Source organism: Microtus oregoni, unplaced genomic scaffold (assembly GCF_018167655.1).
Source record: "Microtus oregoni isolate MIOR12 unplaced genomic scaffold, Mior012 000016F_ref0000370, whole genome shotgun sequence".
Lineage (NCBI taxonomy): Eukaryota > Metazoa > Chordata > Mammalia > Rodentia > Cricetidae > Microtus > Microtus oregoni.
The window spans coordinates 23,111,236-23,134,978 of record NW_024543075.1 but is presented as its reverse complement, the minus strand read 5'-3'; the positions used below and the strand labels follow the sequence as shown (position 1 = coordinate 23,134,978).

General features: G+C 46.1%; 1 protein-coding gene across 1 annotated transcript in view; it reads left to right on the top strand.

Moving 5' to 3' along the window:
- The window catches only part of Scnn1g (sodium channel epithelial 1 subunit gamma), a 32,417-nt gene extending 11,564 nt beyond the window's left edge, over positions 1 to 20,853 (top strand). The window contains exons 6-13 of the mRNA XM_041666872.1: positions 347 to 510; positions 13,596 to 13,694; positions 15,753 to 15,870; positions 16,554 to 16,632; positions 16,715 to 16,772; positions 16,945 to 17,006; positions 19,320 to 19,395; positions 19,709 to 20,853. Coding sequence (XP_041522806.1) covers positions 347 to 510; positions 13,596 to 13,694; positions 15,753 to 15,870; positions 16,554 to 16,632; positions 16,715 to 16,772; positions 16,945 to 17,006; positions 19,320 to 19,395; positions 19,709 to 20,089 — 1,037 coding nt within the window. The 3' untranslated portion in view covers positions 20,090 to 20,853. The remainder of the gene's footprint in view (positions 1 to 346; positions 511 to 13,595; positions 13,695 to 15,752; positions 15,871 to 16,553; positions 16,633 to 16,714; positions 16,773 to 16,944; positions 17,007 to 19,319; positions 19,396 to 19,708) is intronic.
- Positions 20,854 to 23,743: the final 2,890 nt, after the last annotated feature.

The following is a 23,743-nucleotide window of genomic DNA, read 5'->3' as shown; positions in this document are numbered from 1 at the left end:
CCCGGCTCTTCTGTAAACAGCCACAGTACTTAAGGTACCCTTGAATGCCCAGTAGAACCTCCTTTATCACCAACTACATAGATTTATACATCTCAGCCAGTTTCTTCATATTTAGTAGGAATTTAGTCTTAGCTAGCACTGTGACTGTGATATGTATTTGAACCACTACTTTGAACTTGCAATAAGCAGATCAAACACAAATCTTACTGTCCTAGAGATTCCAGTCTGGCATTCACCCTACCTTTTACTTCCTGGAAGTCCCTGGGTCTTGGATTGGAGGCTCCCCCAAAGCCCCTGGGGACTGTTTTGCTAGCCTTTGATCACAGCAAGCTGCTCTGTCTCTCAGGACTGCAAGTCATCTTATACATAAATGAAGACGAATACAACCCCTTCCTGGTGTCCTCCACTGGAGCCAAGGTGCTTATCCATCAGCAGAATGAATACCCCTTCATCGAAGATGTGGGGACAGAGATTGAGACGGCCATGTCCACCTCCATAGGAATGCACCTGGTAAGAGGATATTCATTGGCTTATGTTTAGAAAAGAGCACTATGTTTTTTATTTTGAATGATGGCTATGGAGGAACAGCTAATAAAAAAGGATGCTGTTTTCCAAGAGAGCATGGGTCTGGGCTTTCCAATGGCCACCCCAATGGTCATCCCAAGAATCGCATTCAAGTCTGTGTGTGCATCTTTCATGTGGGTTAGCAAGCACAGAATGCCATCTGGGGAAATAACCCAGGGAAACTCCCTTGCTAAAAACGAAACAAAGCACCAGTGTGTATAGAAACAGAGCATCAGACACTAGCTATAGAATTGTCAGTCTATATAAAAAGAAAGCAGGCCGGGCGGTGGTGGTGCACGCCTTTAATCCCAGCACTCGGGAGGCAGAGGCAGGCGGATCTCTGTGAGTTCGAGGCCAGCCTGGTCTACAAGAGCTAGTTCCAGGAAGGAACCAAAAAAGCTACGGAGAAACCCTGTCTCAAAAAAAAAAAAAGCAGATAACATGCTTACAGGCATATGAGGGGGCTCTGACAACAAGACATTATATCTATTATAGTTTTTTTTACATTCTTCCTTAGTGGAGATTTTTTTAAACCTGTGCGTGTTGGAAAAACTAGACAAACAATCTCTTCGCAGACTATTGCTTATGTCTTTATTGGCATCTGTGTTCAATGTCTCACAGGAAGTTCAGCTACTGCACCTCACAGACTTAGTCTCCAGAGCAGTGGTTTCCAAAATCTGAGCCACCAGGTTCAAATTTCCTAAATGAGAATGTCTGAAAGGTTTGTCAAGGATCAAAACCTTGTGATGATCACAAGATTCAATATTATTAGGAAATGTGATTTAGAAGCTGAAGTGATTCTCAGTCAGAGGTTGTGAGGTGATGTGGTGGGCATTCGAGGCTTGATTGACCCCCCATCATGTAGTCTTTCGACAGTTATTTTTCTCTGTATTTTATCAGTGCTAAACCCAGGGGACTTGAGCAGAGAGAATCAAAAGTGAGAAAGTGTGCAAATGACAAATTATAATTACTGCATGCTATAAGGAGGGATGAGGCTGGGCATAGTGGATCCTGTCTGTAACCCTAGCACTTAAGAAGTCAAGGCTGAGTTCCAGGCCTACCTGATCCAAATGGAAAGACACTACCTCACAAAGCAAAACAAGAGGCAGGTGGCAGAGGGCTTCATAAGAATATATCATGGGTGTCTTGGTCAGTTTTCTGGTTAAAAGCCTAAAATTGGACTATTTATAAAATAGAGGCTTTTGTTTAGCTTGTGATTTGGGGCTGGAGAGCCCAGCATGGTGGTGACCACTGGTGAAGGGTCTTCTGGCTGCATCGCAACAGGACGGGAACCTGACAACGCGAGCACTCTAGCTCAGGTCGCAATTCCTCCTCTTATAAAGTCACTGATGCCATCATAGAGACCCACCATGTGCCCTAATCTCTAATGATCTCCAAAGGTCCCTTCCCAAACATTATTAACACATGACTTTTGGGATTACATTTACAACACATGAATTTTGAAGTGACACATTTGAACCATAGGGATGGGATTCTGATCCATAGGAAAGTGAGATTCAGAGTATACTATTCTGAGGAAATGTGATTTAAGAATCACTAGGAGAGGTGATGAAATAGAATGGTGGTGGTACCCAGACCATCTGTCCCTTCAAAATGTGTAGGGAAGAAAACCATCCTGATAGTCGCCTGGTGATACAGATGCTCTCAGACACACATCGCTTAGGACCTTTGTTCCACCATAGGGGATAAGTAATGTGTACAGCTTGAGCTATATAAATGCTGATTTCCCAAAGATAAAAAAGTATGTTGATTCTTAAGCATGCTCAAATGAGGAATTGGAAAACCTGGGGTACCACTAATTTCTCTGTTCACCAAAGAGCCAAAAGCTGCCAGAACACAACAGAGGACATTTCCACCCAACATCCCCCATACTGTTTCCCTGAACCCTGAAGAAGGACTTGGACTTTTCAACCTTTTCTTCTCTCTCTCTCTCTCTCTCTCTCTCTCTCTCTCTCTCTCTCTCTCCCTCTCTCCCTCTCTCTCCCTCTTTCTCTCACCCCTGCCTCTCGTAGCATCTGGAAATGGTTAAGAGTTCAGTAAACTTTCAAAAGTTCAAAAGAAAATGGATTCTGCCCTCTGGGTCTTGGCTTTGAGCTCGGAAACACCCACCATATTATTAAGCAAACAGTCTCTGTACCAACGGTGGGTAAACAGGATCGGCTTGAGTTCACTGCTACACCTGTAGAAAATCAAACCCATGCAGCAGGGTCAGTCAGCCAGAGGTATGATTGATGACCATGTCGAACAACAACAACAACAGAAAGACAAGGGTTACTGAGGTCAGCAGGGACTCACTAAGAATAAATCCAAACAAGCTAGACTTCCTTCCTTCTTCATTTTCCACATTTGTTTGTTTGCTCGTTATTTATTGTCAATAGGCAGGCTAAGCTGATAGACTTAGTTAGGAAATTGGTCACCAAACTTTTCTTATTTCTTAAAGGCCTATTTGGCTTAACATGGTCAAGACTCTGAATATCAAAAGATGAACCCAAACTTTAAGAGAAGACAAAAATCAACACCTCCGAGCTGAGGAGGCAGCTTGCTGATAGAGCATTTGCCTAGTATGCTCAATGTTTTGGGTTCTAGCAACACAGACACACACACACACACACACACACACACACACACACACACACACTCTATTGATCTATTGTTGATTGATCCATTGATCAACATATATCTGGAACATAGAACTTGTGTCTGGGGAAACAAGGACCCTGTCTGTCTTGTACCTAGTTTCAGATCATGAAACATAACATATTCCCAGTGATTACTGGGTAGGTGAGTGGGTGAAAGAGCCATGGGTAGGATGTTAAGCTACATAGTAAAGCTTTTGGAACATTGAAAGCTGGATACAGTGGCACATGCCTGTAAGTCTAGCTGGACACAGTGACACATGTCTGTAATTCTAGCATTTAGGAGGCTGCAAGAGGAAGAGCAGGAGTTTGAAGCCAGCCCTGCCTACATAGTGAGGCTTTGTTTTAAAAATATCATTTTGATTAAAGCCCAATCATATGCTAGAAACAGCACATTAATAAGCTCAGAGAGAAACTCCAAGAACCTTCATTAGGGCAATGGCATGAAGGTGAGCAGGGGTGAGATGCAGGGATAGTGTAGAAGCTGTAGGGCTTGATAACAGATTCTAGCAAGAAAAGCTAGGAGAAACTAGGCCTAGGCAGACATTTGGATCCTGGCCGAGCTGTAGGGTGGGTCAGTGTCAGGCTCATAATTAGTCAATAAAAGAGAAAGGGTGCTAAAGATGACTACTTTGATTCAAGATTTGTGTCCTGAGGGCAAGAACGGGTCAAGTTAAAATGTCCAGTAAGTGGACTTAGAGCTCAGAAGAAAACCTCCTTGACTTGGAAATAAATGTCATCACCCAAGACCTAAAAGAGAACCCTCAGCTTGAGTTGTTTAAGAGTTGAGCAGAAAGGAAATAGAGAGGCAGAGGATCAGAAGCCAGTAGGAATCCGTGCCAGACAACTGGGAAGGAGCTGCGGGAAGGTGTGCCAAGTGCACTGAGAGGTCAGGCAAGGTGAAAGGTGAGAGGAGCTCTCGGAGTTTGGAGACCAAGAGGGCACTGGCATTCTCTGCCAAGACGGCCTCCAGTGGAAGGAGTGGAACAGAAACTAGAGGACAATAGGCTGGACGGTGAATGGGAGTTGAGGAAGTGAAGAAGGGTGGACCGTTCACTCCAGGAGGCAGAGGGCTGAGTCATGGAGCAGAGAGACACTGCACCGTCCTTCAAACCCATCAGTTCTTCTCACAGGATATGTACCTCAGGGATGTAGGACTCAGGGGCTTATGATTTTGCTCTTTGGTTCTACAATCCCAGCATCTTGGTTGCCTCATCTGTATAATGGGATGATGACCAAAATGCTGCTTTATGGCTGGGGAGAGTTCAGCGGGTTAATGTCTGCTAGGCACTTGTGTTACATGCACTGCATGCTTGGCACATAACAAGGGCTCAGAAAAATGCACTAACATTCCTGTACATGTTTTAAGAAAGGAGATGTGGCCAGGCATGATAGAGAATGCCTGCCATCCCTGCACTCAGGGTGGAAGCAGTCACAGATTTGATGCCAGCCTGGGATACACAGCAAGACTTCTCTGAGAGATGTTAGGGAAGGTTTATATTTTCTTTTTAATAGCCCTTTCTCTTATAAGCAATATATGCAATACACACATATATATATTACTATATACTATTCTATATGTGAAGAAATACTAATTACACATATATAAAATATCCTAATTACTTGCTGTATGTGTTGAAAACATCTACCCTAGTTTGGGCTTTCCTTTGAGTCCCTCACAGTATTTTCCAAAAAAAAGCGCTGAGTGTTGCAGTGCCCTGCAACTCTGCAACCTGCAGTGACCTTTCTTTTCAACAAAGAAAAGTAGTGACCTTTCCCCAACTCTTTTGTCAGTATGTTTACTGAGAGTTTTCCCTCTTTGAGCTCAGATAATGAAGTAAATTTTCTTCCACTTCGTTTACCACTTCATTTACTACTTCAACCAATTTGATTTCTTTTCTACAGGATGTAAAGTAGACATTAAGTATATGTCTTCCTCTAAACCCTTTTTTTTAAAAAAAAAAATAGCATAACTTCTTATTTTCATCAATTTGTTTTCACCATTAATTAGGGGTATAAATTGATTTTCAACACACACACACATTTATAATATACCACAAAATGCCAAGAGTTAAATCACTGTTTCGGTTACTCTTCTCATTGTGTGACAAGAACAGCTTAGAGACAAAGCAACCGAAAGAAGGAAGGATTTAATTTGACCCCTCGGTTTGAGGATACAGTCCACGATGGTGAGGAAGGGGTGTGAGAAGCAACAGGAAGTGACTGGTTACACTATGCCCACAGGCAGCAAGCAGAAAGAGAGATGGAGGCTGGTGTTCAGTTGGCTTTCAGTTGTTTCCTTTATTCAGTCTGGGACTCTCAGCCTATGGGAGGGTGCTACCTGCACGCTAGGTGGGTTTTCCCTCTTCAGCTAACCCTCTCTAGAAACACCTTACACATACGCAGAAGTGTGTCTCCTAGGCGATTCTAAATGCGATCAAGTTGATGGTCAAAATTAAGCATCACGCCACCTGTCATGGCATGCAGGAAAACGTCCTGTGCTTCTCTTCTAATTTTTAAAGCTTGCTATTAAAGTGAAACCTTGCTGAGTGTACTTCCTCGTACTCTGTTTTCACTTCCTCAGAATCCAAAATGTATCACCAGCTTTGTTCCACAGCACTAGCTCGTCCTCCAGTTTCAGTGACAACAGACAATTTTGTTGTATAAATGTAGATAGCATCCATGATATTTTAAGTTCCTATGGCATACGGTCGTCCTTTGGTAGTGAAGGGAAATTACTGCTAAGACCCTTCACTGACACCAAAGTCCACGGCTGCCCAAGTTCCTTAAAGAAAATGGCACAGTATTTGCATACATTTCCCTATGTGTTTTAAATCATGTCTACATCACTTATGATACCCAATACCATATAAATGTTATGTAAATCACTGAAAACCTATGGAAGTTTATTATAAGTGCATTGTCTTAGTTGGGGTTTCTATTGCTGAGCTAAAACAATTGACCAAAAGCAGCTTGGAGAAGAAAGGATTTATTTCATCATCAGCCTGTAGTCTATCATCCAGGGAAGTCAGGGAAGGAGCTTGGAGGTAGGAGCTAATGCAGAAATCACGGAGGCGCGCTTCTTAGTATTCTGTTTTGTTTTGTTTTGCTTTGAATTCTCTCATGGCTTGCTTAGCCTGCTTTCTTAAGCACCCAGGACCACCTGTCCAGAGGTGGCAACACCCACAGTGGGCTGGCCCTCCCACATCAATCATCAATCAATAAAATGTACCACAGACTTGCCTTTAGGTCAGTCTGACAGGGAGCTTTCTCAGTAAAAATGTCCTCTTCCCAGATATGTTTCTAGCTGTGTCAAGTTGACACAAAACTAGCCAGCACCTGCATTTTCCCAAATATTTCCTATTCGCAATTAGTTAAATCCTTTGGTGATCAAGCTGGTCCCCGTACAGAATGAGCAGCATTTGCATAGTGCCTACACACTCTATAAATATGAATACTATGTAAATGTGGACATGGGCTGTATTGTTTAGAGAAGAACGACAAAGAAAGGATCAATGTGTGCAATAGAGACAGAGTTTTTACTATTTTGTTTTTGAAGATGCATTTTGTTCACGTGTGTGTACGTGCAAGCTCATGTGCAGGTGCCCATGGAGGCCAGAAACTGGCAGACTCTGTGAGGCTGGCGTTACAGGCATTTGTAAACTGCCCAATGTAGGGGCTTGGATCTGAACTCAGGTTCTAGAACAGTATGAACTGTTAACCCTGAGCCATCTCTTTGGTCCCAAAATAAAGTTTTTGTTTGTTTTTAGAGACAGGGTTTCTCTGTAGCTTTGGAGCCAGTCCTGGAACTCACTTTAGACCAGGCTGGTCTCGAACTCCCAGAGATCCGCCTGCCTCTGTTTCCCAAGTGCTGGGATTAAAGGTGGGCGCCACCACTGCCTGGTGCCATAATAGAGTTTTAAAACATATCTTCAACCCACAATTGGTTGATAATGTAGACTCAAAGGGCCAACTATATATAATATATATAATTGTTTAGTTTAGTTATTTGTTTATTGATTGATTTTCATTCCTGTGCTTACACTCAGGTCCTTGAATATGAGTGTACTGAGCAAGTTCTCTACCAGTAAGCTACATCCTCATGTCTTTATTATTATCATCATTATTATATTTATTTTGAGACAAGGTCTCATTATGTAACCCAGTCCAGCCTTGAACCCACCACCCTCCTGCCTCAGCCTACTAAGTAGCTGAGATACAGGCAGAACTCCACCCAGGCCAGAAGTCCAATGTCTGACTTCTCTGTGATAAAAGGCCACTTGCTGCTGTAGTGAGGCCCATCTGTTGGATTGAAATGAATCAAGAGGGAGGTGGAATTGGAAAGGTAAACTGAGGCCGGTGAAGGTGTGCACTGCAGGCTAGGCTAGACTACAAGTCTTGAATTCCCAGGCTGTGACGACCGTGATGGGATGACATCTGTAATTTAGATGGATGAGCGGGGGTGGAAGAGGAGGAGATACCGAGGAAGAGAAAGTGGGGGCAGGAGAACAGATGGGTGACCTTCAGCAACACCAATGAGGGACAATGAGAACCAGATCAGACAGGGAAGAAGAATGGCAAGGATTCGGCTGGTTCGAAGACACCCCTCTGCATCTCCTGATGACTGAAAGCCAAGAAGGAGAAGTTTCTAGAAGGAAACTTGCACGTCCAGTCAAACAGCTGGATAGACTAGGATGTCACCAACAGAGATGAGGCAGTTTTAGGTGGGTGGGTGAGAGTCTGAGCTCAGATTTAGACAGTGTCACTTGAAGTGACATGTACCATCTTCAAAAGAGTGGCTCCAAACAATCCATTCGATCAGTCTGTGGGGCAGACAGTGCGCTGGCTTCATCTGCGAAGTCTCTCTGATTCAGACCAGACTGTGTTGACCTCACCCAGTGCTGCCTGTGGCGAGGAAGGAAGGTCAGGTGCTAGGTCTTGCTGGGCCTCCTTTGTGTCTCCTCCCGGTGGCCTCACCTCCCCAGCTGACTGACTTGGACATGTTCACATGGTAAAACAGGCTCCAAGGTCAGCAAGGCTAGTTCCGATGTGTAAGCACTCTTCAAGTATCTACGTGTGTCAGGCTTGTTCATAACCCATCGGCCAGAGTGTGAGTCACGTGACCTGCCCAGCTTCAACTAGTGGAAAGCAAATTTTATTTCCTTATGAGATGGCAGGACTTGGCTAAATGTTGACAGCTCCCACAGACCTGGTATGTTTAAGATATCTGTGGACCACCTAGGCAGATTACCAGTGTCCAGTTAGGTCTCAGCAGAATGGTTTTGGCTGGAGGTCAGCTTTAGGAGCACCAATCCCTTGTACAGGAAGAGGGTGAATCACATATAGACTGTGAACATCCTCTAATAATTAAAACTGACCTTTACGGAGAAGCTCTATGCTAAGCACTTTCTTAGCATTAGGTTCAGTGAGTCCTCACAACACTGTATGCAGAGGCAGAGAATAAAGAGGAACTCTGGGCTGGAAACACAGCCTTTTGTCTCAGTAACCGTATGGGAGACTATCACTGTGATTCTTAGTTTTTTGGTTTTTTTTCCTGGCAAAAACTCGTGTTACATATGTCTTGTTTTGTTTTTGTTTTTCAAGACAGGATTTTTCTGTGCAGCACAGTCTCATGTATTTCTGATCCTCCTGCCTCCATTCCCTGCGTGGATATCCTATCATGATAGCCTATCCACGCCTGATTTATGTGTTGTCGGGGATGGAACCCCAGGTCTATACAAGCACTCCTTCCAGTATTATATTTATTTTGTTTTATTTTTCCAGACAGGGTTTCTCTGTGTAGCCCTGCCTGTCTTGAAACTCTCTCTAGACCAGGCTGGCCTCGAGCTCACCAAGATCTGCCTGCCTCTGCCTCCCGCGTGCTTGTGCCACCACCTCCTTTGTTTTCAAAGGTAGAAAATCTCAGATCAAATACACTTTCCGTCACAGAACAGGGCTTGGCGCCAGCACAAAACCCCTGCTTCAGAGTGAAAAGCGAATAAACAGCTCAGTGAACAACAAAATGTTCTGAGAGCTAGGAGCGTGAGTCACCAGGTAGGGAGACACATACCTGTGATTTCAATACTCAAGAGGCCGAAGCAGGAGGCTTACAAGTTCTAGGCCGTCCTGCATAGTTAGACCTTGTCTCCAACTAAAAAGAAAGAGAAGTGGTGAGGAGGGGCCAGGAAGGCAGGAGTTCCCTATTGACAACTCCCATTCCTCTAGGGAGAATTCTGATTGTGATGACATCAGACACTACCACACTAGGGCAGGCTTGCTGTTTTCCCTCCCCAGCAGTCCAAGATCCTCCTCAGAGAAGAGGGAGATAAGCAAGATCTTACCATACCTTGTTTTATTAGAAAGTTGATTTTATTAGTTGTTCAATGAAATGGCTTGATATTTTTCTTACTTTTCCCCTTACATGGCAAAATACCCTGTAAAAATACCTTAAGGATAAAGGGGTTTATTTGGTCTCCCAGTTTGAGGACGCAGCTCACCATGGTGTGGCAGGAACAGCTGCAGCTCACCATGGTGTGGCAGGAACAGCTGCAGCTCACCATGGTGTGGCAGGAGTAGCAGCAGGAGTAACTGGTCACATTTCCTCCTTTGTCAGGACACACAGAGATGACGCTAGTAAATAGTGTGGCCATGTTCAGAATGGTCCTCCTTCCTCAGCTAAATATTTCTGGAAATATCCTTGCAGATGTTTCCAGAGATATGTTTTCTAGGTGATTCGAAATACTGTCACGATGACCATCAAAATTCCCTACACCTTACAGGTTAGAGACTAACCATAAGCGTGTTGTACATTTTTCTCAGAGAACACTGAGGTCTAGGGAAGTCAAGTCATTCAGTCTGAGGGAGCACAGCTGAAAGCAGAATTCAGACTTACTTCAGCTCCCCCGCCCCCACTTCTGATTGCATCGCTAGCGAGCCTGTCACTGCAGCTTGTGTAGGGACAATTGTCCGTTGGCCATAATGTAGAAGGGGCCCCTTAGGAGGGAGGACTCAGAATCCTACCGTTGGTGTATGAACAGATAAGATGGCCAGGGCTGGTGTCTGGATTCTGCTTCTATGAGCATCCTAGGGCGCCATCTCAGTTACATCCCCTGGAGCTAGGTTGGGTGAGCGCAACCATCCTGCAACAGGGAAAATCTTTCATTCCCAAGAAGTCTCACCCTGAAATGGACACAGTGGAAGCCAATTGCAGTCCTGCTCTGGGGGAGCTGGGAAACCAGTTTGCTTTACTGTCTCTAGTGGTCCTGAGACAGGATGTAGGTGCAGGTAGCAGGAGACACAGCTCCACCTTGGGAAGCCGGAGTTCTTTTTAGAGACCTTTAGCCAGATGAAGCTGACTTTTGCCACAGAATAGAATCTCGGGATCAGTTGATATGAATCAGAATGGGAGTTGTGGCTGGCTGGAAAGCATCCTGACAAAGGTCTTCCAACTGAACCCCTGGAGGAAAGACCTCCACCTATCGGGAGTGAGTGAGGAGGCAGCCTCACTAGGAAAAGAAGCACCATCGCAAACAAAGATCCCTGGGATCTGCGACATTATTTGGAGTCTATGACTTCGATGCTTTCTGAGTGCCCATGGACATGTCCGCAGGATCCTTGGGCCCCAAGATTCCTAGGGAGCTTGCAGCTCAGAACAGTTCAGAGAGTGACAAGAAATAGAGTTGTTCTTGGGGAGAGCTACAGCTTGACTTCTCTGCATCTTATTTCCCAGCCCAGCCTTGGCAGACACTAAAATCTCTAAACGGATTCACCATTCAACTTTAAGTTCATTGATTCTGCCCTGGCTGGAAACAAGCTCATCTGTTATCAGCAATATTAGTGAAAAGAACAGGCTTTTGTCTGTATGTCGGTTCATTAAGGTGAAGCAGCCACTTTCCCCGTTGCTTACTTCTGTTGCTCCAGAGTTTCAAAGTGAGCACGGCCAATTGCCCTTCAGGAACTTGCAGTTAATTGAGGGAGACTAATGGGTCAGCAAATGAATTACAAAACAAACAGAGAGAGAGAGAGAGAGTAGCCTTCCCACACACTCTGGTCTGTTTCTATCTGTGCCTCCCCGTTCTTTGTTTTGCCCGGTTATCATTCTTTCAGAACCATGCCATCCTATGCCTCCTTAGCCCTGACCTACAACACACATGCATCCTCACATTAAACAGACCGCAGACCCTCACGCCAGGCTGGCTATGATTTCTGTTCAGTTTTTGCTCCACTTCAGAGATGTTATGCCTCTCCATCCTCGTTTGTTTTTGTTGTTATTGTTCATTCGGTTCTTTTTGGTTTTTCCTTCTTTGTTGTGTCTGGATCATTTATTTGCTTTGACATATATTAAACTGGAGGCAAACTTGGCGAACTGCTGTACATGGGTGGATGAGGGCTTTGATTCTTCTAAGACAGTCAACGTCCAGAACCAAAAGGAAAGGAAGCAGGCCCTGCTGAAGGGACTGGAACCTCAGGCAAGGCACAGCCCCATGCTTCTTTCTAACCTTCCTCCAGCTCCCAGCAGATACACAGACGGCTCATTACTATTCAGGAAGCCAAATCCAGGTTTCTCAGCAGGCGAACAGGGTGGGTTTGTCTTAACTCCTTCTTTAATTTGTTTCCAGAGACCTTTCTTCCTGACCCCTAAACTGGGAATTGAACTCTAGATAAGAACTCTATCATGAGCTACATTCCCAGCCCCTATTCCAGGCCCCATGACCCCTCCTACTTCAATCTTTGCTGCCTGGCACTCTTCCCCCAGTTCTCCACAAGGCCAGCTAACTCTTTTTTACCGACTTAGCTTTATATTGAGTCAACATAAAAAGGTGCTTTGTGAAACCATGGAGGAAAAGTGGTGGAGTGGTTCTGGTCCTCGTCTCAGTCCATCGCTGTGATAAACACCAAACAAACAGACAAAACAAACAACAAAAGCTCACCTTGAGCAGAAGTTGTTAGTGGAAGAAAAGGTTTATATGCCTCATGACTCCAAGGCATAGGCTGTCATTTCAGAGGAATAATGGGAGCCCAAGCACTAGTCACATCACACCCAGCCAAGAGTAGAAAGAAACACACACACCCATGCTGCCTTCTTGCTCGCCCCTCAGCTGTCCCTCCACTCTTACACTGTCCAAGGGTCCAAACCTGGGAACGGTGCCACCTGCATTCGGGGCCAGTGTTCCTGGCTCAAGCAATAATCAAGACTTTAGCCTCCCACACTCACACCCACAGACCAATCTGATCAAGACAATTACTCAGCTGAGGGTTTCTTCCCTGGTGAGGTTAAGTTTGGCAAGTTGGTATTTAAAAGTAACCATTGTAGGCCAGAAAAGAATTTACCAAGACCAAAAGCAGAGAAAGAGAATATATTGAAATACCTCGCAGAAGTGCAGCGAGTGATGACCCAGCAAGGCCCACACCACTCGGAAGGGGTAAGAGTTCCTTCAGGGCAGTTACAGTGGGGAGTTATTTCATTTCACCACTGTAAGGTTCTTGGGCAGGCCCACCTCTGAGGAGACAAACAAACCCTTCCTTATCATGTAGATTAGTAAATTTGTCAGTTTTTCTGGAGCCTGGACAGGTAAGGCATATGGCTCTAGATGTCCATGTGAGAGATTTTAGATCAGGATACAAATGACCATCAAACTTTATGGATTTTCCTGATTTTGGTTTTCGTCTCTACCAAAGGGCCCTTTCTCAGAGATGCCTTTCTCGTCCCTCTCGAAGACTGACTGTCTCATTCTCCTAAGTCTTTCTATTCAGTGATCTTGAGCATTATCCAAAATTAATCTCATTAAAATAAATCTCTCTCTCTCTCTCTCTCTCTCTCTCTCTCTGTGTGTGTGTGTGTGTGTGTGTCTATGTACATGCATTGATGTATGTGCCACAGGACATATGTAGAGGTCAAAGACACATTAGGGGGTTGTCATATCACAGGCTAGCTGGGCCATAGGCTTCCAGGGAGTCTTCTGTCTACCTCACATTTCCCTATCAGGGTGCTAGGATTATAGTCATAGGATCTAGGGCCTCCAGCTTTATGTGGGCTCTGGGGATTTAAACTCAGGTCTTCATACGAATGTACCAAACACTTTACCCACTGAGTCGTCTCCCCAACCCCATCTCATTGATTGACTAGTAAGTTAGTAAGACAAGGTATTGTATTGGCCGCCTGGCTGTATACCCTTCCAGAATGCATGCTCAATGAGAGCAAGACACCTGTCAATCTTCTTCATTGTGGATTTCTCAGTGTCTTCAGTGGCACCAGACCTGCTAGGTACTTGGTAAACTTGGGCAAGTAACTAAATGATTACTTAGCTTTGGGGCGGGGGCTCCCATCTGGGTCCCTAGGAAGGCATAGATGACTGTGTGCTGTTGCAATTGCAGACGGAATCCTTCAAGCTGAGTGAACCTTACAGCCAGTGCACAGAGGACGGAAGTGATGTGCCCATCACGAATATCTACAACGCTGCCTACTCCCTCCAGGTATGGCATGGCAGGGCCCTCATCTCTGGGTCATGGCCTGGATCCAAAAGATGAAGTTATATCTAGGCTGAGGTGTGCCTGGGACCAGGAACTAGGATGAGGATATCTGGGGTTGGTCCAGAGACCTCAAGTACAAATGATGCCAGCTGGTTCCAGTCTTCTTCGGTCCTCTGTAACCAGAGCTTAATTGACTTACTGAGGTTTATGTGGAACACAATGTACAAGGCAGACAGGTCTACTTGCTAAATGGGCCTTGGCAAAGGCTAGACAAGAGGAAACCTTCAGCAGGAGACGCTGGCAGAGGGGTCAAAAGTTTGGCTTCCAGATACGTTTGTGCCCCATGACTTGGGCAAGTTGTAGCCCCTTGACAGTCACAGAGTTGTGCTGGATCAGGGTGAGCTAACTGGCAGCTCCTGGACTCCTCCAGCTTGCACATGGATTACTCTAGCCAGAATGGCATTAAAAAATCAGGAAAGGCCACAAGAAAATCCATCATTTCTAGCTTCTCCTGAAAAAAAAAATTAAGTGATCTGGGATCTGGGAACCCATATCCCAGCAGGACAAACCACAGGAGAAGCCACTACATTAAACAAGCACAGAGTGACTGATATCCACAGATCTGACCCCGTAGTGTATGGCATCACTGGCCCTATAGGCAATGCAGTTTTCGGCCCTTAAGTGCAGTCAATGAATGGTGGGCTGGGTCCCTCCTTCAGCAGGCTGGAGCGCTGAAGCTGGCCTCCTTTTGGGGTGCTAGAAAGCCCACAGATATCATCTTGGCAGAATATAAAGACCAGGGGTGGGGGGCTGGAGAGATGGCTCAGGCAGTAAAAGCACTTGCCTCAGAACCCACGAGGACATGGGTTCAGACTCTCAGGACCCACACAAAAAGCCAGGCATGTGCCTGCAACCCTAGCAATGGCAAGACGGGCAGTAGATGCAGGTGGCTGCCTAGAAGCTCATGGGTGGCTGACCTGGTCTATTTGGCAAATGAGGTTCCAAGACTATCATGTGAGTGCTGACGCCGAGGTGAAAGGGGGAATCTGGAGCAACTGCCAATCAGCAGTGAGGAATACAGTCCTAACAGTCACCACTCGGTGTCGGATCCTCCATACTGGCTCTCTCAGGATAATGACCATAAGACCCAGGAAGCTTCTAGGGTAGGATAGGGGCTGCAGAGCCAAGCTGTTCAGGTTTACATCTCAGGGTTTTCTGTTTTGTTTCTAAGACAGGGCCCTACTTTGTATCCCAAGGTGGCCTTGAATATACTATGTAGCTCAGGCTGGCCCTCCAAGTTGCTATGGTCCTGCCTCCATTTTCTGAGTGCTGGGATTATGGGTGTGCAACACCACACATGGCCCAAATGCCAGTCTATCCTCTGCGTGACCTCAGGCCACTTAGTCCAACAGTGGCTCTGTCTTTTCTCATCTTTGAATTAAGTACAATATTACTCCACAAGATTGTGGTGAGCGTGAAATGCCTGAATATATTAAAATAGCTGTCCATAATAAACATTACTGAGGGCATCATTCTAATGAATTAACTTTGGGAGGGGGCTCTCAAGTCCATTTGCTTGTAGCATGATTTTTTTGTTCTCAGGCTAACAGTCCCTCTTTGTGAGGAAAGAGGCGTGTTCGCATCACCTCTTGGCTCAGTTCTGAAGAAAGCTAGAGAATTCCATGCTGGGCTTCCTGAAAAAAAAAAAAAAACTTGATCTTAAAACAATTTTTTAACCATTTTGTTTTCTTTTCTTTTTTTTTTTTTTTTTGATTTTTCGAGACAGGGTTTCTCCGTAGCTTTTGGTTCCTGTCCTGGAACTAGCTCTTGTAGACCAGGCTGGCCTCGAACTCACAGAGATCCGCCTGCCTCTGCCTCCCGAGTGCTGGGATTAAAGGCGTGCGCCACCACCGCCCGGCCCATTTTGTTTTCTTTAATTTTATGTGTATGTGATCCGGCCAGCATGATAGGAAAGGTTTTAGAATGTAAGATATGCAGGCAGGGAGTTCTTGGCCTTCACCCGCAAGGAGGGTCAGAACATTCTTGGGTATTCTCTTTCAGATATGCCTTTATTCATGCTTCCAGACGAAGATGGTGGAGAAATGTGGCTGTGCCCAGTACAGCCAGCCTCTGCCTCCAGCAGCCAATTACTGCAACTACCAGCAGCACCCCAACTGGAGTGAGTGGTCCCACCTCCAGCCTTGCACATCCCAGGAGGGGAACAGGCTGCCAAGTCCTGATAGCCCTTTGCCTAAAAGAGGTGTTAAAGGCCCTTTCTATCACCAAGCCTGGCTTGGATTGTACTTTTCAATTATGGGTAAATGCTATGCCTCCGCCTGTGCTAATAGCTTGCCCACATAGTCAATTCTAAAAGGCACTGTTGATAGTACTTTTACACAGAACAGAGAACCAAGGTTCAGAAAGATTAAGTCACTTACCCGAGGACATGCAGGCAAGAAGTCACAGAACTGAACCCAAGGGCTGCCTAACCCCCAACTCAGGTCTTTTTGTTGTTGTTCGTTGTTTGTTTTTAAGACAGGGTTTCTCTGTGTACTGGAATTCACTTTGTAGACCAAGCTGTCCTCAAACTCAGAGATTGCCCCTGCCTCTGCCTCCTGGGTGCTGGAATTGAAGGCGTGCACCACCACACCTGGCTCCCAACTCATACCTTTAATCGGGAAAAGATACCATTTCCTAACATCACGAATCAGCATTAGTTCCCCTCTCCCCCCAAAAAGACAGGATTTGTAAAAGGTGCAGAAATAAACAACTAACCCAAGATCACAGTGGGGGCTCCCCAGATGACCCTAGGAAGGGTGCTGTGCCTCCAAAGTTCATACTTCTTTCTACCCTATCCCCCAGTGTATTGCTACTACCAGCTGTACCAGGCTTTTGTCCGAGAAGAACTAGGCTGCCAGTCAGTGTGCAAGCAAGCCTGCAGGTGCGTAGATCTAGAGGAACAGGGCAGGCAGGGCTGCGCTGAGCCAGCAGCCCATCTTCACCCTGTGCCCTTCTCCCCTAAGCTTTAAGGAATGGACGCTGACCACCAGCTTGGCGCAGTGGCCTTCTGAGGCTTCCGAGGTAAGCTCTACCCCTCCCCCACCCCGAGTCCTTGATGTCCTCATCTATTCTACTATTGGGGTCACAGTTCCCAGGTGGGTCGACCTATACCACCAAGGCCAGAGAAAGGGGGTGTGGCTGAGGAAGAGGGCAGTGGGTAGCCCTAGGCCCACTCTTTCTTTCTCCATCACAGAAATGGTTGCTGAATGTTCTCACCTGGGACCGAGGCCAACAAATAAGCAAAAAACTCAACAAGTAAGTTTGCCTCCACCCAGTTCCCTCTGCTTCTGTCCGCCACAGGCTCTGGGCCCTTTGCTTGCTTCCTCATTGCCAAGCCCTCTCCTTTTCGTCCATTCAATCATTTAGTCAACAAATATTTACTGAGCTCCCTGTCATGAACCAGGCTCTACTCAGACCTTTGTTTGACCATGAGCCACCATCTGAAATACATTTTGCATCGTGGCCCATTGAGTCTATCACTGGGATAAAGCATGCAACAATAGTTCCTTCTGATTACAAAGCACTTGGGCTGATTCTCAGATGGCACACAATGCTCTGGCCAGCCCTCAGGGGATCTGTTCCACGACTGCCCCCCCCCCCCCATGAATACCAAAATCCCTGCATGCCCAAGTCCTGACGGGGAATGGGACGCTTTTGCATGCGAGCCACCACATCCTCTCATCCGTTGAAGTCATCTCTAGATTCCTCGTGGTGCCCAGTGTGATGGAAATGGAACCTATTTCCATAGGGAAATAGCTATCATAGTGGATTGCTCAGGGAATCTCACACAAAGCAAGTCTTTGCATGTTCAGTCCAGGTGTAAATACTTTTCCTCTCAAAACATCCCCTCCATGGTTGGTTGAACATACGGATTCAGAACCAACAGACTCGGAGGGAGGGCAAGTTTCCATCCTAATTGGTCATTACACACCAGTCTGATTGGTTAGTACCTATACCAGCTCAACAGGCAAACATTTGATTCACCTTTAATACATTCTGATATTTTTTTCATCTTTTTTCTTTTCTTTTGATTTTTTTCTTTAAGACAGGATCTTGAATAGCTCAAGTTGACCTCAAACTCACTATGTAGCTAAGAATAACCTTGAACTTCTAACCTTCCTGTCTCCACATACCAAGTACTGGGATCGTAGGCATGACCCACCATGCCTGGCTTTGCCTAGTCAATTCAATTATGTACCAGACACTACCATAGTCCAGCAAACTTGCTTTGGACTTGCTGGTATATCCTGACTTATAAAAATAGTCCTCTTAGTATCCTGTCTTCTAATCATACTTAGATTTTTTCACAAAGAAATTCATTTCTGAGATACTTTTGGCAAAAATTATCATCTCAGCAGATGGAGACAAATGTGAGAGAGGCTGGAGTCACCTTGGCAACCCCGGCAATGCACATGCCTACTTCCGACCATCACCGTGTCCCAGCCTAGGGTCTTCCCTGGTAAAAGTCAGTCTCGTCTCCAAGCCAGAGCGTGGTGTGTGAGTTGTTAGGGGAAAATGGGGGCATCCAAGTAACCAAACATGCTCCCTGACTCTCCCCACCCCCCATTCGGAGTTTGCAGTGAAAAGATAAGGATAGAGTTAACTCATCAGTAATCCCAAAATTTTGGAGTCAAGTCAGGAGGTTAAGAGTTCAAGGCAATCTTAGGTTACACCTTGAGACACTGTCTCAAACAAAACAACGAATAAAGAAACAACAGATAGAAAGAGACTGAGCATGTGCAGTCAGTTGGTGCAGAGCAGTGACCCCCCTAGCCATATCTGGCCCGATGAAGCCGTCCTTTCTTCTCAGCTTTTCCTAAAAGATTAAATGTTCTGTGAACATGGGACTCCCACTCTTGCCCCATGTCACATGACTGCAGCAGTGAAAACTCTGAACGAGCATGAGCCTTCCAGCTCCATTGTTCCTACCAGGAGAGATTGAGGAGGGTAGTTAAGAGCATGGCCTTGAAGCCAAACGGGTCTGGCTTCGAACCAGCTCACTCAACAGTCAGCTATGCAGTGAATGAACCCAACGTATGTCTCAATTTCCATGCTGGGGATAATTAAAACACAGCCCCCTGCCTCAGACACTGTGAGAGCTGTATTCATTCACTCAAGGGTCTTCCAGCAGAGTTTGGCAACATCAGAAGTGCCTACTAAAGGCTACATGCTATTGCACTCATTTTCACTATTACCTTAGCCTTTCTACTTCCCTTGCTTGCACCACCCACCAATCTCCTATATGAGTCTGAGACTGCAATCAAACAATTATCAATGTCAAAATATAATGAGAGGGTGGATGGGTAGACCGGAACCTCTGGGGGTTGAGAAACAGTTTTAATTTTTTGTATTTTCAGTGCATGGATGGCCTGAAAACCAGGTCCAAGTTGGAAATGCAGTCTGGGGTATAGAAAGAGACACAGGGACAAGGTTCTAAGAGTCTGAGGGAGTTCAGAGCACAGGCCACCATAGGGGCTTGGGGAGGAAGGAGATGATAGCCATGCTGCCATCTGGCAGGAAGCCAAGGCTACCCACCCACCTGGGTCCCACCTCTTGGAATTTCCGCAGGACTGACCTGGCCAAGCTCTTGATATTCTACAAAGACCTGAACCAAAGATCCATCATGGAGAGCCCAGCCAACAGCGTGAGTAGTCGGCTTGTCCAACATGTCCCGGGTGCATCAATATGCCTATCTGTCAGGTCTAGAGGAACAGTCACTGAGGGGATATGACCTGGTGTAGGATAGCCGAAGCCTCAGAGTAGATGCCCAGAGTAAGAGGAGACAGGCCTGTAGCTGAGGCCAATTGGGAAAAGCCCCCTTTCGAGATAGGGTCTCACTAAGTAGCCCAGACTGGCCTTGAACTGGCAATCACCCGTCCCTCTGCTCCCTGAGCGCTGCGTTGCAGGCGTGTGCCATGACTCTCAGCCCTGAAGTTACAGTGGGGTCTCCCTTGCAGATTGAGATGCTTCTGTCCAACTTTGGTGGACAACTGGGCCTGTGGATGAGCTGTTCTGTCGTCTGTGTCATCGAAATTATCGAAGTCTTCTTCATTGACTTCTTCTCTATTATCGCTCGCCACCAGTGGCAGAAAGCCAAGGATTGGTGGGCCCGGAGGCGGGCACCTCCCTCCCCTGAGACTCACTCCAGCCATCAGGGCCAGGATAATCCAGCTCTGGATACAGACGATGACCTGCCCACTTTCACCTCTGCTATGCGCCTACCTCCAGCCCCGGAAGCCCCGGTGCCTGGCACGCCACCCCCCAGATACAATACCTTACGCTTGGACAGTGCCTTTTCCTCCCAGCTCACAGACACTCAGGTGACCAATGAGTCCTGAGGCAGAACCAGAGGACAATCATAGTCTAAGGAGACTCTCTGACACAGACAGGCCCTCCTATCCTCGCTTGAGGCTTTTGATACATGACTAACAGCCTACTGTGAACAGGACGTGGCTTGGGAACCCACAGAAGGACCTGATGGGCCCTGCCCAACATTCATAACTTCCAGGGTGAGTTATACCCTGCAACCTGGACTTGGTAGTTCTGAGCTGGAGAGCCAGCAGCAATAGCTTTGGTCAACAGTGGGCTCTTCACAGGACCCCAGGAGAAGTGTACTTCTAGAGCCCCAAGCTCAGGAGTTCACCTACAATATCCCTGGCCTAGGCTGTAGTCCAAGCACACGATCTTGGGTAGCAAGGCTGGCCAGCCATCACCTGATATGGGTGACCAAAGAAATTAGCACCATCCTTGGGTATCAACTGTTGGTTGCTGAATTAAGTCATTGACACTGGGACAAGGTGTACTCTGCGTCCTCAGACAGACAGTTGGCCCAGGGCCTGGGAGTGTGTTTGGAGAGGGCATGGTAGAGAGAGGCCAAGGGGTGTGGCAGGATGTCCCCACTCTGGGAGCAGGGTGGGGCAGTAGAGAAGGGCCAGTTAGAGGGCATAGCTAGACACTCCTAACAATTGGTATTCCCATAATTTCAACTCGAGAGTGGTATTCTGGGAGTTGTGCTAAGCACTTGCATAAACCACCCTAGGGCATAACAAACATCAGACCACAGACCCAATCTTTTATTTTGTAATTGAACTGAGAATATGTGTGTGTGTATGAGTGTGAGTGTATGTGTGTGTGTGATGTTTATGTGTGTGTTTATAATTTTTACATAGTTAATATATACATATGTATATATCAAAAAGAGAATTTTTGTGACTCATGAAAATTATGAGTTCAAATGTTAGTGTCTATAAATAAAGTTTTATTGATACTCGGTCATGCCTATTTATTTGTACTTTGTTCATGGATGCTATGCAAGCTGAATTAACACAGCTGGGTGATTAAAACTTTGGCCTTTTCCAGAAATAGTCTGCTGACTCCTAGGTTAGTCCATTAAGGAGGTATAGAAACTAGAGCAAGTTATTTGTTCAAGATGACATAGCCAGAAAGTTGCAGAGCCTGGATTTGAACCCAAGCAGCCTAACTTGGGGGCATGAGCACTCTCATTCCCCTATCCTGAATGCAGTCTCTGTGTGCATTAAGTATGAAGCTGATGTCACTTGTGGTGGAAAGAGGAGGAGGCTTAGCACCCTGGATCTAGACTAGAAGGAGGTCCTTCGTGCATCAATCACATTTGGGGACTGCATTTGGGGACTCATTGACACACAGGGACAGGGGCTGGTGGAGTCCAGGGTCTTCATGAAAGAAGCCATGGGGACCCTACATGAACGAAGGACCCAGGTCCCACCCCATACATACATCCCACGCCTGCACCTATAGTCACCGCCTCTGCCCTGTGTAGCATTTCCGCTGGTTCTCAGGGGTCAGGGAACAGATGTCATATGCTGGGAGCTGTGCTAAGCACTTATATAAATCACCTTAGGGCACGACAAACACCAGCCTACATGATGACTGTGGGTTACATGACACTCCCCGGGGGGGGGGGGGGCGGGGTGCTGAAGCAGCTAAGCCTTAAAGGCATAAGCCTGGCTGGACTCCTGGGGGCTACAACCGGTACTGAGGGGAAACATGTAACAGACGCCCACTTGGACACCACTCAAAGGAGATCTGGGGACTGTGCCCTCAAATCCACGGAACTGGCCAGCCTTGGCGTGTTATCCTAACAGGAACACTTCCAGCAAGGCTGAAGCTGCTGCCGGGTGTGTCAAAGGTGAGACCGACAGCATCTGGCTTAATTGTTCTCTAGTAAATGGGCGTGCACACCTCCTGGCTCCAGCCATCTGCACGCCTGCTTGACTTCTGCAATGTTGCCTTTTCTCCTTTTCCATTCACCCTTCCTTTAGCGCCACACACGTCTCACCCCTTGGTATACATTTTCATCCATTCATGTCTCTCGTTAGATCGTGAACTCTATGGAGACAGGAATAATGTCTTACCTCTTTGTACTCTGATTGAGATAGGACTGAACGCAGTGTTGACGTTTAGTTGTATGAAGCTTATCAGGACAATAGTAATCGGGCTGACAAGTTGGCTCAGTGGGTAAAAGAACTTGCTGCCAAGTTAAATGACCTGAATTTAATCCCCAGAATACACATGTGAAAGGAGAGAGAGAAAAAACAACTCACTAAGTTTCCTCTGACCTCCACACGCATGCCACAGCATGTGTGCCCATACAAAGCAAACAAATAATTTTTTTAAAAAAAGAACAATAAGAGTGGCAAAAATTTTTTCCAGATCTTATTATTGGCTAGGGGTTCTGTGAGGTTCCTCACACACATCAACTTCTGTAGTGCTGGCCCCTTGAGTACTCTTGCAAATGAACTGAAGCACAGAGAATTCTCTTCTAACCACACAGTTGGTAATTCATGTGCCCCACCCAGTAGTGGAGCCTGTGGACCTAGCTATCCACCACCTGCAAACTGCCTTTCACTCAGAGCTTCCCCCAGGGGCCAGGATTTTCTGCCACCGAGGAAACTGTCACTGGTTCTCTGGATTTATGTCCAGAGGTATTCTTATGTCAAGACAAGGGTGAGGACAACCCCATGGTCCATCAAGCATTTCCTAATGGTTCAGAGATCCCCTGGGAACCTGCACCCCAAAGGGTGACATTGAATAAAGACTTATGTTTTCTAGACTTGGTATGGCTCAGTTGGTAGAGCACTTGCCTGGCATACAAGAATCCCTGGGTTCACCTCCTTGCACCACTTCTGCCAGGCATGGAGGCACTTACTTATGTATAGCCCTAGCTACACTCAGCTGCACAGTAAATTCAAGGCCAACCTGAGATACATGAGACCCTGTCTCAAAAAGAAAAACATTTAAATGTTTTTTTCAAGACAGATTTTTCTCTGTGTAACCACCCTGTTTGTCTTGGAACTTGCTTTGTAGACCAGGCTGGCCTCTAACTCACAGAGATCCACCTGCCTCTGCCTCCCAAGTGCTGGGATTAAAGGTGTGCACCACCACCGTCACAACCCGGAGATGGTGTTATCTAAGAGAAGCAGTTTTACCAAAGGAAAGACAGATTTTCACTCCTGGTCTCAGAGGCTTCCTTCCAAGTCCTCAGCACATCAGCTGCGGAGAACAATTTATCTTCAAAATACAGAGGTGAAGTAGTCATTCATGCGGATAGATACATCGTGGAGACGAAGAATGCTCTGAGAAGAATGCCAGCACTGGCAAAAAATACTTCTTTTTATAATGGAATTTTATTCAGTCACTAAAAAGGAATAAATTGGGGCCAGCAAATTGGGTCATCACACAAAGGTGCTTGGCGTCAAGCCCGAAGACCTCTGTTTAATCCCCAGCACCCACTTGGGAGGAGGGAACTGTCTCCGTCGAGCTGTGCTGACTTCCACACGTCCTCATACTGATTGCCTTCCCTCACAGAAAAAAAAAAGGAAATAAATTAATGTAATTTGTAATGAAGTACTGACATATGGGTGAATTTCAAACTTATCATCCCAACTGAAACAGCCAGCAGACAAAGAAGATCACCACAACTGTTTGTTTCCACTTAGAACTAAGACTCAAGG